The 13,363-nt window shown below is 38.8% G+C and overlaps 2 protein-coding genes across 4 annotated transcripts in view; both read left to right on the top strand.

Moving 5' to 3' along the window:
* LOC138051265 (uncharacterized) overlaps positions 1 to 13,363 on the top strand; it is a 290,582-nt gene that overhangs the window by 193,238 nt on the left and 83,981 nt on the right. The gene's annotated exons all lie outside the window — the stretch shown is intronic.
* LOC138054585 (uncharacterized) lies at positions 4,977 to 10,314 on the top strand. Of its 2 annotated transcripts, XM_068901088.1 has the most exons (7): positions 4,977 to 5,018; positions 5,598 to 5,895; positions 6,542 to 6,604; positions 6,693 to 6,790; positions 7,290 to 7,487; positions 7,780 to 8,188; positions 10,092 to 10,314. In XM_068901088.1, the coding sequence occupies exons 1-7, from the start codon at positions 4,989 to 4,991 to the stop codon at positions 10,211 to 10,213; spliced, it is 1,218 nt and encodes a 405-aa protein (XP_068757189.1). In that variant the 5' UTR covers positions 4,977 to 4,988; the 3' UTR covers positions 10,214 to 10,314. The 2 variants fall into 2 exon arrangements, with proteins under 2 accessions (XP_068757189.1, XP_068757190.1); XM_068901089.1 differs by lacking the exon at positions 6,693 to 6,790 and having other exon boundaries at positions 7,279 to 7,487.

Raw genomic sequence — 13,363 nt, 5'->3', positions numbered from 1 at the left:
AAAATTCATCTTTCAAATCGGCACCCTTAATCCTCACGGTATTAACGAACGCTTTTCATTTAACTAATATATTCCTACTTTTCACGTTGCCATGTTACCACCAATAGCGTAGCTCCTACTCTACTATAAAAACTACACGTAACCCATAATCCCTCGATTCGCTCTGACGAAGGGCTAACGCTCGAAACGTCAGCTTTTAGAATCTCTGTACGGTGGTCAATTTACATTATCAACTCCGTTGATAACCCAAAATTTTGTATACTACTTCCCCACCGACGCAGCACCACAGTTTCTTTAGAAACTACCCCTTCATATTTTACTGTACCTAGGTAACACAAGTATGATATTAAGGTACAACAGTCCTTTCTGACAAAGTTGATGGTGAAGGACAAAGTCTAGTTAGTTCATAACAGAAAACATACACAATTGGGACTTACAATTTTGCTTGTACCACCATCACTAAGGAGAATTGTATTTAATCTTTGCAACCTTGACAATTCTGGCACTCTGAGGAACATTGAAATAGAGTACATCAGACAAACTGGTGGCATTTTTTTTTCATCAGCATCCTTTCCATTAGCAAGGGTTATAAGGAACTGCATTGTGGCTGTACATTTGCTTTCTATTTCAACAAAGATTTCTTTCCAGGAAAGATCTGATAAGCCTTCATATTCCTTCTTCCTGAGGACAGAGTTTTCAGATCTTCTACACATATTGCTTCTCTCTTCATTGACAGTTCTGCAAACAATATCTGTCATGACTTTGAGGCCAGGTGGATCTTTGGCCAGTATTTCCAACTTTTCCTGTATATTACTGAACGGTATGTTTTCCTTCTGTAGCAGCCGTTAGCGAATATGTGAAGAGAAAACAACAGCGGTATGAATAAAGAATGTTTAAGACAAACCAAAAAAAATAAATTTGTAAATCATCAGGTATAACTACTGTAGCCTTTTTTTTAATTCAGACCTTTTTATGCATTATTTTTCATTGGCAAAGTGTTATTGAGTTATAGGTACACATCTACCATATATTTAGTACTGCTATTCGTACTTAGTGGCTATCGACATAAAAACTCAGATTTACAAATTGGTGGAAAAGGATTGTTTTAAATAACCAATTTTTTTAATGCATGTAAAACTATCTCACCTACTCAGCAATCTAAAGTAAACGGCAGAGTTTGGATTTTTTTAAAAGGAACAACTAAACAAAACAGAACCAAATTAGCCGATGGCGCTGTTCGTAGAAGGATAGTAGCGCTTTCTATTAACCATGTGCTATCTTTAAACATCCTAAACGAATGCTATGCGATGGAGTAGTTATATGGTCTTATATTTACATTGCGTGATGTCTACGTCTTACTGGTTTTCAGACTATGTATAAATAGAATTTGTCCAACGTACAGTGGTAAGTAAACAACAAAATTTCGAAAGAAATGCGCGATTTACCTGAAACGGGCCTTCATCATATTGCACATTGCCGATTGTAGAGATATCTAATAGGTCCTTCCCAGCATCCTGAAGGTTTATCTCCTTTTCCATTGCCTGCTGAGCTGAGCTATGTTCGTCGTAAAGAAGTCTACGACAACTTCCTTGCGAGTCACCGATGGAGATATTTCAGAGCAACGCTTGACCCTCTCAGACGACTTCTGACTTTCTGTAATAAGGGTCTTGAAGGCGACAAAATTTTTTATCCGTCTTTCGCATGCCCTGCATATCAAGTGAGGTAATAAGTTGTCGTCTTGTTTCAAACTATGACCACAGACATCTTCCGCGGCAACAAGCAGAGCACGATTTCTCTTTACGAAAAGCTTTTTCGACCATAATCTGTCCCCAACCGCTCTACACAGCCGACACGAACTGATATCCACTGACACAGACGATTTACAATTCTTTTTTGGAGTTTGTTTGGAATGACATGTAATAGACGACATCTCCGAAAATCTTTCGACCTTTATCGAAAGACAAGGTTTTTCCCGCGCCAAGAGATGTTACAACTTCCACTCCCTACTGGGCCCAGTATTAGTTCACGTGGATAAAAACTTTAACTGTACTGCCCCTCCCTTCAATCATTTTTCTGGAATCTGCAAAAGAATCTAGCAGACACGTGACCAGCCGCACCCAGGGTACTTTCTCGAGGAAAGAAGGAGAAGACCCTGGAAACGAGGTTGCAATAGCGCATGCTACGATAGAAAAAACTAACAGAAGAGTCCTGGAGACTAGAGTGAATCCGGATACGGGAGTCCACCCTATGTTAGTAGGGCCTTTGTTTATTGAAAAGTGAGCATCGATTTTTGTTTATATTCCTAGAAGAAATACATATGAACAATACGGTGCCTATGTTTGGCTCCAATATGCAGAATTTAAAGCAAATGATTCGATAAAAGTTTGAAGAAAATGTTAACTGAGTCATGTGTCATGTGTCATGTTTTTTTCGCTGTCCCGTGGTGTTTTAATTAATATGCGCTATTCACCGAGAAAGGCAATTCTGAAAACGATAAAAAACCATTCTCAACATGATAGGTGCAAAAATCAAGACCAAAGGAATTCGAAGCATTTGAGTCTACCGTATTCGAATCTGCCAATCAGTGCAACGCGACCCTTGGCAGTTCCCAGCCCCTCCTTGCAGTTCCCAACGGTCGCGTTGCACTGATTGGTAGATTCGAATACACTCAAATGCTTCAAATTCCTTTAGTCTGGTTTTTTGCACCGATCATGTTGAGAGAGCTTTTTTATGGTTTTTAGGATTGCCTTTCTCGGTGAATAGCGCTTATAAATTAAAACAGCACGGGACAGCGAAAAAAAGATGGCACATGACTCAGTTAACATTTTCTTCAAACTTTTATCGAATCATTTGCTTTAAATTCTGCATATTGGAGCCAATCATAGCTACCGTATTGTTCATCTGAATCCATTTCGAAAGATGAAGTTCAAATTCGGCGAAGATATGGGGGCATCTCTAATCGACCGGATGCTGGTGTTTTTAAGTTGAGAATTTCACTGACTTGGCGTCAGTTCCAGCTTAAAGTGGACTAGGTCACGCGCCGGCGGCTAATTGCTATCTGCGTTTTAGGTTGTCTTGTCTCCTTGGCTAGTTCTAACCGCCGAGATCAAATATTCATCTCGCAAAATAGCGCTTAAAACAGCACGGGACGACGAAAAAAAGATGACACATGACTCTGTTAACATTTTCCTCGAACTTTTATCGAATCACATTCTTTAAATTCTGCATATTGGAGCAAATTACAGCCATCTTATGGTTCATCTGTATTTCTTCTATAAATAACAGATTTTAATGAACAACAGCCCTACAAACAGAGGGTGGCCTGCCTGTGCGTCAGCGTAAAAATGTATGAATCAATACAGAAAAAAGTCGCAGAAAATAGAGATTACTTCCTGATTGGTGAGCGCGTACGATTTTTATTCTCGAGTTATGAAGAATCGCAAACGAACGAGTGAGCGCAGCGAACGAGTGAGCTTGCGATACTTCACAACGAGTGAATAAAAATCGCACAAAGCGAACCAACCGTGGTGTAATTTATTTATTATATAAGTATTGAGATATTACTAAATAAATGTTGGGTTTTTAAGAATAATTCCAGTCTAACAGGTTTGTTAAGTTTCATTATACAACGAGCTAATCATCCCAAAACAAGCCATGTATTACTGCACTTGTCCAAGACTTTTCAGTGATTTGTATCAAAAGTGTTTGTCGTGTAGAGCCACTGTGACATTTATTATAGAATCTTTTCCCCTCTCTCTACAACAAAGCATTTTTTTTAGGAAATCACTGTTTTGCTGTCTCAGCTGCGCGGCCGCGACTGCAGTGGCGGGAAAATGAAGTGATTCTATTATTCATACGATTTTTCTCCACCAGAGAAGCCTGAGACGATATTTGTCACTAGTGAAGAAAAAAATGTTACCAATAAGAATACTTCTTGTCCGTGAAAAACGATTTTTACATCACTGGTTTAGAGTGAGTAAAACTCAATACTATTATGTAATATTGAAAAGTATCCGGATACGTGAAGACGGGGTTCATATAAAACACCATATATAGTGTCACTGGTGCATTTTGGGGGAGTTTCAAGAGAAAAATTTGAGCTCAGCACTGCCACAAAGATTTCGGACATTTTTGATCTCGACTATTCTATAATTAGTTGTAGAGAATTTAACACATGTCTAACGTCAACTTCAAATGTCTTAAATAAAAATTCTCCTCTGTAGGTGAAGAAAAATTGCAGGACTTTTCGCACAGAGACAATTTGAAAGATTCAATTTAGCCTAAATTTTTCAAATTGTAATCCATTTTCAACCGAGCCATCCACAGCGAAAAAGCCTTACAAACAGTTTTAAGACACAAATATACCAATCATTCATAAAAATAGGCCGTTTCTGGAAGGCTTTGTGCCATACAATTAAAGCTTTTAATTGTTCAAAACATGCTTAAGTATCCGTATAATAATAATGTGCCTGCTCAAAGATCGCCCAGACACACTACAAAGCCAGGCAGGACAGGATGCTAAGGCCGATATACCACCGCTTACTGGATAAGTACAATTTCCAGAAAAGTCATCATGAAAAGCTATGTTACCAACAGAGCCTACCTGACGCAGTGCTTGAAAATGAGAAGGCAAAGATATATTGGAATTTGCCCTTTATCCTTGAGAAGCCACGGGAAAATGGAGCTGATAATAGTAATGATAACTATAATGATAATGATAATGATAATGATGTCATTGTTATTATTTTTATTATTATATATTTATTTATTTTTTTAATTTAAGCAACATGACAGATTTGAGACCCATAATAACACACTCTGAGCAAAGCCACACATTTGGAGAATTTTGTCAACACCCCCGCGCCGTGGGTCCTCTTAGCTTGTCAAGGAAGAGTATTCCCGCGCGCTTTTTGGTTGGTCCGTATGTGGCTATTCAATATCGCCTGGAATTTTTGCAAGTTCCAGAGGCAGAAATTTGGAGCTGTGTCATGTCTCCCACTGCAGATGGCTTTGCTATTGTAAGTCAGCTTACGTTATACGTTCACTTTTTTTTTATATGGTCGATGTTTTCTTAATCAGGATCGTGAAAGGTAATACTGTATTGAAGTAAATTAAAAGAAGGCTACAATTGATTAATTAATTAATTAAGTAATACTTTTTATGGAGAGTGGGGGGGGGGGGGATCTCGCTCAGGAGTGTAAATTGCAGATTTTTGTCTCACTTAAGGATTTTATGAAGGAAAGCCATTCTGAAAGGAACTGTACTAAAACGCCATGACACTGTGTGGGTGGTCTAGACCAAACAGAAATCTAAAGCAGTAATCGTTAACATCTTGAGCGCAACCATTATAGCTTTGATTTAGATGGTTTTTTTAGTATGATCTCCTTTAATTTTGGTGTTTGATTATTATTTTTTGATTTTCCGTCGAGCATCACCATCACTTTTTCCACCGGCCCCAATCGTTCTTAGAGATTTTGCCAGTCTCTGCTTGCTTAAATGACGCCCAGGGAGTTCGGGCATGTACATAAACGAGTGAGTGTGATCCTCACCGTCTGTCATTGTTTCAGTTTGCTTGACTACATTTTTCTCCTCTCCAGAACAATGGAACCTATTTCTTAAAGGTGCATATTTCACCAAGTGGATTGATCTTCACTCAAGCTGAAGATTATAATTTCCGGCGAGATCTACAAGGATCCACAGGAATTGTTATCCTCTTGCTTCCCTCCTCAATACCAAAGGTCTTCACATTCACCGTAAAGCTTTTTTCCTTTGATGGGGACCAGGACTTGTTTGTGTCTTGTCTGGAACAGCAAATTCCACTCCTCGGACCCTGGCTGGAGCAATACCAGGAAGGGCCTGCTATTGAACATCCCATCAAGAAAATCAGGCCTCGAGGTCATTGTCGTCATTAAAATGCATTGTTTCAAAATACTAAGATCTTGGGGTCCTGATCGAATATTGGGCGTGTGTGATATGTTACTTTATGTCCATCATTCTCTCCCTTGGGATAATTTTAGTTTCGCCCCCATCCCTCTGTAAGCTTATGATCCAAGATGGCGGTCGATCATTAATCGCTTGGATTAATTCGCTCGCTCACCCAAACTACTTCTGCTTTGCAGGCTAAGTCGCATTCTTTTCGCCTCAAGGAAAAATCGAAACTTCCGTCCGGAAACTTTGGTTGAATGGATCGCGCCCCAGATTCCTTAATTGTGGGTTCAAGCAGAGGATTTCGAATCTTTCATCAGTGTTTTACCGCAGTTGCTTGAAACCTGCAATCTGATTCGCTGAGTGAATTTCCGTTATCGATAAATTTTGAAACAGTGACGGGCGCTTCACTGATGCATGTCACACAACGGTGGAATGAGTAAACTCTTGGTCGATGTTGTGGTAAAAAACAAATACAATTGCGGACTCACTCAGGCTGTGCCTCGTGAGTTCATCTCACTCGACCGCTGTGATGATGAATATCGTTGTCGATATGATAAGAGTAAAAACAGCACCAAGCCACAGTTCGACTTGTTAATTTTCATATTTACAACAGGTATGTGGACCAACGAGGCGGGAATGTCAATTGTCAAACGCTTTCAGCGTTTAGCAGATGATGGTAAGTTTTAGGTACATTTTATGTTTTACATTCGGGGTAAGTTTACAGCACTTTGGTCTTAGAAAATGCTTATTTTATTTTTTCTAAGGAATGCGAGAGATCTTCATGGAGAACTTGAAGAGGCTCAAAGAGTATGCTGACACGCATGCGCGGTTCACAGATTTGATACCTCTCGTATTATATGAGGTTTGTCAAGTCTGTTTAATCCATGTTTGAAATACCTAGAGTGAAGCATAATTTTAGTGTTAACTCCTTAATAATATTATTGCGTTTCACTGTTAAATGTGCACACAATTAATGTAATTTTATTCTTAGCTAGAGATGGAGCTCATAGTGGTAATCTGTAGTTTTCTAATATGCTTTCTCCCCAGGAAAAAAAAAACTAAAAAAGAGTTATTTATAAGAAAAATTATTGGTATAGTTACTGTATAAACATAAATATAATGTTTTTTTTTTCGTTCTGGCAAACAAATCTGAAAATGATTATCATCGAAGTACGAAGTGCAATAAGCAAAAACGAGAGTTCTTTTGATGTGTATGTTTTTGCAACAACAAAGGTCAGTTCCTTCATGTATGACCACACCCCTCACAGCACTGACGCTTGTCTTAAAGGTCATGACGACAGATAACATTTTTTCGCATAGTCCACAAGTACAACTGACTTTAATCTATAGCATTTTTACAGCTGGCAGTGCTAGACTTGCACGAAAACCAGATCGAGGAGGCAAAGGAACATGCAAAACACGCCCTGGTGATATCACGGACATATCATTCTACCAATCATTGTTTCCTCCTATCAAAACTCAAGTATCTTGAATCAGCGGTGGCCCGTAGGGAGGGGAATTATGCACGGGCTAAGGAATTGCTTGATGACTCCATAGAGGTAAGAGAGGGAGCGTACTGCTACTTAGCTTTAAGACCTAACAGGTGTTCTTTCCTTTATTTTGTGAATTATGTACGTTACATACGTACATACATATATACGCTTTTTGTTTCAGCAAACGTAATTTTCTTTTATATTTCATTTATCACTTTATGCTCTTTTTTTTTCAGTTATGCATAAATGAATGACAAATGACATCAAAAGTACTAGAGCAAGACAACTTAAAAAAAAACCACAGCTGCTGCTTTTTTTCTTAATTAGAAATGAATGATTTCTATCGTCTCTATTTCAGCTTTTGCTACCTTGTGCTGCTGGTGAAGAAACTGCAGAGAACAGATATTGCGTCGCCTCTTTTTATGTAGAGAAATCCGCTAAAATTGGCATCACTGAAAACGAGGAGGCTATTGCAGAGAGTTGCTTCCAAGATATTGAACACCATTTGAAAGCTGAAACAGGTCCTATCACCAATCGCGTCCAAATTAGAGCAAAGAATAGGCAGCTTGCTTTTTATGTAAAGAGTTCAAGACATCTGAAAGTCCTTGACGTCCAGGGTTGGGTGTCTCAAGAGCATATGGCTAAAGCATTGCAACTGATTAAGGAAATTGAAGAAAGGCTTTTGGTCTTTTACTCCAAAAAGGCACTGTTAAGTTTTGACATCGTCAAAACGGATTACTTCATAAGGGAAAGGAACTTTGTTCAAGGTATAGTACAGCGTTATAACTAAAAAGAAAATCATTATTTATTCAAAGTTAAATCTAAGAGACACATGACCGATAACTATAGACCACTTTCATGACGTCTGTCATTTTGTTAACTCTTTTCTATGTATGTAAATTGTAAGTAATGGCTTTGTAGAAGTAAATAATTATTGTTGTGAATTGTGCACATGGCAACTAGTTCAGAAAGGTTATAATGAACATACAACTATAAAAGAATAAACGAATGGGCCACCATTATGAAAGAGGTCTATATAGGTGTTATTTACCGGCAAAGAGTGGGTCTGTAATGTGTGAAATGCTATCGTGGTCTTAAATATGCTGTTCACTTAAACATGTCAAAATACGTATATCTAAAAAGCAAAACAAGGCAAATGGAGGAAATACTGTTTGGACTAAAAAAAGCAGGCAGCTTGTTTCTGCATTTTCCCGCCATTATCTTAGGAGACTGATAAGCACTGCTAGACAAAGCAGCTTGCTACCGTCCCTGCCAAATAGGCGCGGTCAAGAGAATATGATGTAAGAGAGCTTATCCCCCACACATGACCCTCTTTCTATGATAATTGTAGAAGAAAGAGAATAGGAAATGAGAGAGCTAATTCCCCATACATGGCCCTCTTACTGTGATAATTACTTTAAAGCTATTTTTAGTTCCTCGGTTATTTTAAGGTCGACGTACGATTTTTCCGAAAGAATGACGTAATTCATTCTGGGTCCAAAAATAGCACTGCCGAGATCGAAAAATAGATTTCAAGTAGTTATCATGGGGCATGGAGATAAACTTTCTTACTTCATATTCTCTTTGCGCAGTTTAGCTGTTCTCGCTCATTTCCGTTGGATTCGGTGCAAGTAAAATTCGACGACCAAAAAGACCGTAAATAGTAGCCAAATGGAAACAGAAAAATAAAAGTAGTAATTGACTCTATCCAAGTCGTAAATACCTCTTACTAACCGAGTTCGAGGTCCTTACTGTAAGTTATGGACCTAGTTTTTTTCCCGTTCATTTATGGCCTAAGAGCGAGGCGCGCGGGCCATAAAACGATGGGGAAAAACGAGGATCCGTAACTTACAATAAGGAGCGAGAAAACGAGGTTAGTAAGATATTTATCATATCTCTGAGGTCAATCTGGAAGCGGAAGGTTCAACTGCCACAAAGATTGCCGTGTCAAAATCCGAAAAACTAAATCTTCTTGGCTGTTTGAAATACAGTGAAACCCGATTAATATGGACACCAAGGGGACATGCCCGAACACATGAATGTTTTAGTGATAAAAGGCTGCAGCAGACATTTCGACTAGAAAACGTACGTTGATTATTTTTCAAGTTTAACTGTACACGACAAGGCCGTGAAAGAGAATGAAGGCCGTGAAAGAGCAATGACTGCAGCAAAAAGCCAAGGAAGTGAAACTGCAATAGAAGGCAGACTACAGTTTTTGACACGGGACAGAAAAATTGTCCGTTGTCCATATCAAAATGCGTCCGTATTAAGGACAATTTTTCTCTGTCCCTTGTCAAAAACTGTAGTGGGTAAATTTTGGAGAGACTATATGATCTTTTTGTCGGGGCAAACGAGACGGTTCGCTATATACGGGTGTCTGTATTAAGCGGGTGTCCGTAGAGCGGGGTTACACTGTAGTTGCTTGCAAGATTCAAACAGTTTTACAAGTTTAGGTAACTGAAACGACATGAAATACTTGCTACATAACGTTTTATCGAAATTCTAAGTTTAGCGGGCCGTACTGTAGAATACTGCCCGCTGATTTAGCCAGCGCGCATACGATCTGAGAAATACAATAAAAGTCCGAAAAATAACAATGGTGGCCCTTTCCAAGTCGTACTAAAAATGCTGAGTTCAAATCATACGTACTTTCTTTATTCCATTTGACAGGAATTGCCCCATCACAGGAGGCCCTCACGATTGCCCAAGAAAAGCAATGGAAGGAATACGAAGATGTTGCTCAACAAAGATTGCAGCTGTGCAGCCGACTGGGAAGACAGCGCAGAGATTAGATGAGGACGAGGAAAACCGCACCCTCCCTTTCTTTTACTCTTGAAGGTCAATACCCTTTTTACGCGGGATGCATACCATGCATACCACGTTATATTATAACGTGTATTTAACAATTATTCCATGAGCGCGCGTTGGATATGAGATGGTAAATAGCCAACGAGGCGCGTAGCGCCGAGTTGGCTATAACCAGTCTCATATCCAACAAGCGCGAATGGAATAATTGTTTTATTAAATTCCTTAAACTTCAAATATTTGGAAGTACGAAATACGAGCGAAAAAAGAGAGAAAGTCTGAGCGAAATGGAGAAAACTTGATTAAGATGCGACGTTGTGTAATACCTGGTGGTCACAAAGACGTAGGCTCATCACAAAAACATTTCTTGCCTTTTCGCGTACTTCTTAACGTCGAAATTGATCCAGACTTTCCACAAAAAAGTTTCTTTTCTTTTTTGGCTTTATTCACAGAAAAATTTCGCTTTCCAGCGAAAAAAAATTTAGTTTAGCAACGCTTAGCGCAATCATTTACCAAATAAGGTCAAATTAAGGTATATGAGCTGATAACCGAGATTGAGTGAACCAATCAGAGCACGCGAAATGCATTATCCGAGGTTGAGAATTTAATAAATTAAAATCAACTTGTTTTAAAAACAAGTTGATTTTATTTTTTCATCGTAGTCACAAAAGTGCATTCTCCAGGGATAGTAGATTAACCGCTTGATAAGAATCCCGTATGATACAACCGGAGCCATTGCGCCCCGAACTCGGGCCATCGGGCCCCAGGGGTGAGTAAGTTCCCACTAAGCCATCGAAGCAACCGAGATAATGTGATGGTTTGCTTTACACTTAAATCTTCCATGGCGGCCACCTTTGACCACATAAAGCAACTAGACTTTGCTATTTTAGTTCATTCATGGTCACTGCGGATGAGGCATTGCGATGAAACAGATGTAGACAGAATTTGCGGGTGTGATTTCACAGTTCGCATCACTTCTTAAAAAAAAACAGAAATTAGCTGGGATGAAGTTGATCACGTACAAATGTACAAAGGAAAGAAAAATTGTATGTTGTTTAATAGATAACATTAAATCACACGTATACCTCTGGAAAAGTTGTTTTCTGTACCTATTATTTCGCGACATTCCGATTGGCCATTCCGAAATTCAGCAGGGAACTGGGGCGAGTTTTAAATTTTAACTAATCGATGAACTGACTCCACCACATGAAAGATCTGTTAAGATTGGTCATTTGACCAAGTATGATGCTTTATGGGTGAACGGAGACCAAGTTATGAACCTTGAAATACGATTCACAATCCGTACAAACGTCTCTAATGTTGACAAAGCGTCCCCCAAAACCATATAAACACTAAACTATTTTATCAGTTTAGTGACAACTGTAAAATCACGTCATGTACCTACAATTTGAAAGAAGCTGCGATGAAAATCGCTATGTTTTCCCATTTTAAAGAGTATCGCAGAAATCATAAAAAAAATTTAAGAGGTTATATGGTTTTGGGGGACGCTGTATCAAAATTAGAGACGCCTGTATGGATATTGAACCATGTTTCAAGGTCCATTACTTGGTCTCTGTTCACCCTAAAAGCACCATCATACTTGGCCAAATGACCAATCTCAACATGATCTTTCATGTGGTAGTGTCTGTTTATCGATTAATTAAAATTTGAAACTGGCCCCAGTTCCCAGTTGAATTTCGGAAGGGCCAATTGCGTGGATCAGAACAATCAGAACAACATATAAGGGCTTGAAGCTAACATGTTCGCGGGGTTGAATCGAGTTCAAGTATCATTTTAAGAGTCGAGTCGAAGCTAGTACAAAGTGCCAGGGTCAGTGAGCTAAGTTCACAGTTCATTTCACATAATATGCTTCCCTCATTTCAACAAATGAGTACCGAAATCGGCAAGAATTTCTTTCTCGGGACCATGAATACGAGCGAAATACGAGATACATTAAAACACAGCATGAGATGTGATGCTGATAAATAATAAACCAGCTTTTTACTCGGAATACCTGAAAGGTATCCGAGTTATAATCTCGTTTGACTTTTTTCGGTGCAACAAAATGCACAAAGAATTTCAGGTATTCCAAGTAATTAGGACGCGGATATTTTATTGGTTAAAAACTATGCGCGATAACCCCTAGGGAGAGGTTGTAATTGAAAATATAAACATCTTCCAGGTGCAAAACAAACACCCAAGACCTGTCAGTGATATTGGGATAAACCAACTGAAAGTTAAAGTAACTTTCTGATAAATCTAAATTTAAACTCAAATCTAATCATTATATATTGTAATTAGTCATATTTCAACTTTGTATGTTGATAACTGTTAATTAATTAACTAATGAACTGATTTCTTATTTTGTATGTACTTCGGGATTTTATTTAATAATATGTGTTCAAGAACAGAGACAGGACTTCTTTAAGAAAGGTGGCCCGCCCAGAATAGCTTCGCTAATTGCGGGTCGCCTAGGACTATGATCATATTGTCATGCTCATAAACAAATAAACAAATGAGGTAAATGAGGTAATTGTTGCAAAATCCACGCTATCTCTATCTTTGTTAGTTGGTATTGTAGCCATGCGTGTTAAAATAAATTGAGGGATGATTGGCTGATTACTTGCTTGACTTTGTTCGGTGCAGCAAAACGGACAGTAGAATTACGAGGCGGTGATTTCTTTGGCTAAAAGGAACTCCCTTGACGAGACTATACTTTTTCCAACAACAACAAAAAAACAGCCGTAGTGTCGAGTGTCGTTGAAGGGGATTTCTGCGCGCGCGAGGCTTCAAACAGCTTCAATTCTGGCAGAGTTCGATGAAAATCCGGATTTATAGCATGCAGTGGGGCAACCAAAGCGATGGGAGCTGTACATGTGTTAGGGTTTTAGTGTAATGTCGTTCGCCGATTTAGAAACAAAGTTTAATGTCGTTCGCCGATTTAGAAACTCAAGCCCATGTTCTGAGTGAAAGCTCAATAGCAGCTAAAGGTGAAAATGTTGGATTCAGTCTTCTCGAAATGTTATGTGGAAAGCCAAAATGGACAAAAGTGGTCGATAATTTTTCTGTCGAGTCCAGAATTCTTTCATCCAGTCGAGAATCATTTCTCTAGTCGAGTTTTTTTTTTTTTTTACCCG

This window comes from Montipora capricornis, chromosome 6, assembly GCF_036669925.1.
Source record: "Montipora capricornis isolate CH-2021 chromosome 6, ASM3666992v2, whole genome shotgun sequence".
NCBI lineage: Eukaryota > Metazoa > Cnidaria > Anthozoa > Scleractinia > Acroporidae > Montipora > Montipora capricornis.
Note: the sequence above shows the minus strand (reverse complement) of the source record. Positions and strands in the feature narration are given on the sequence as shown.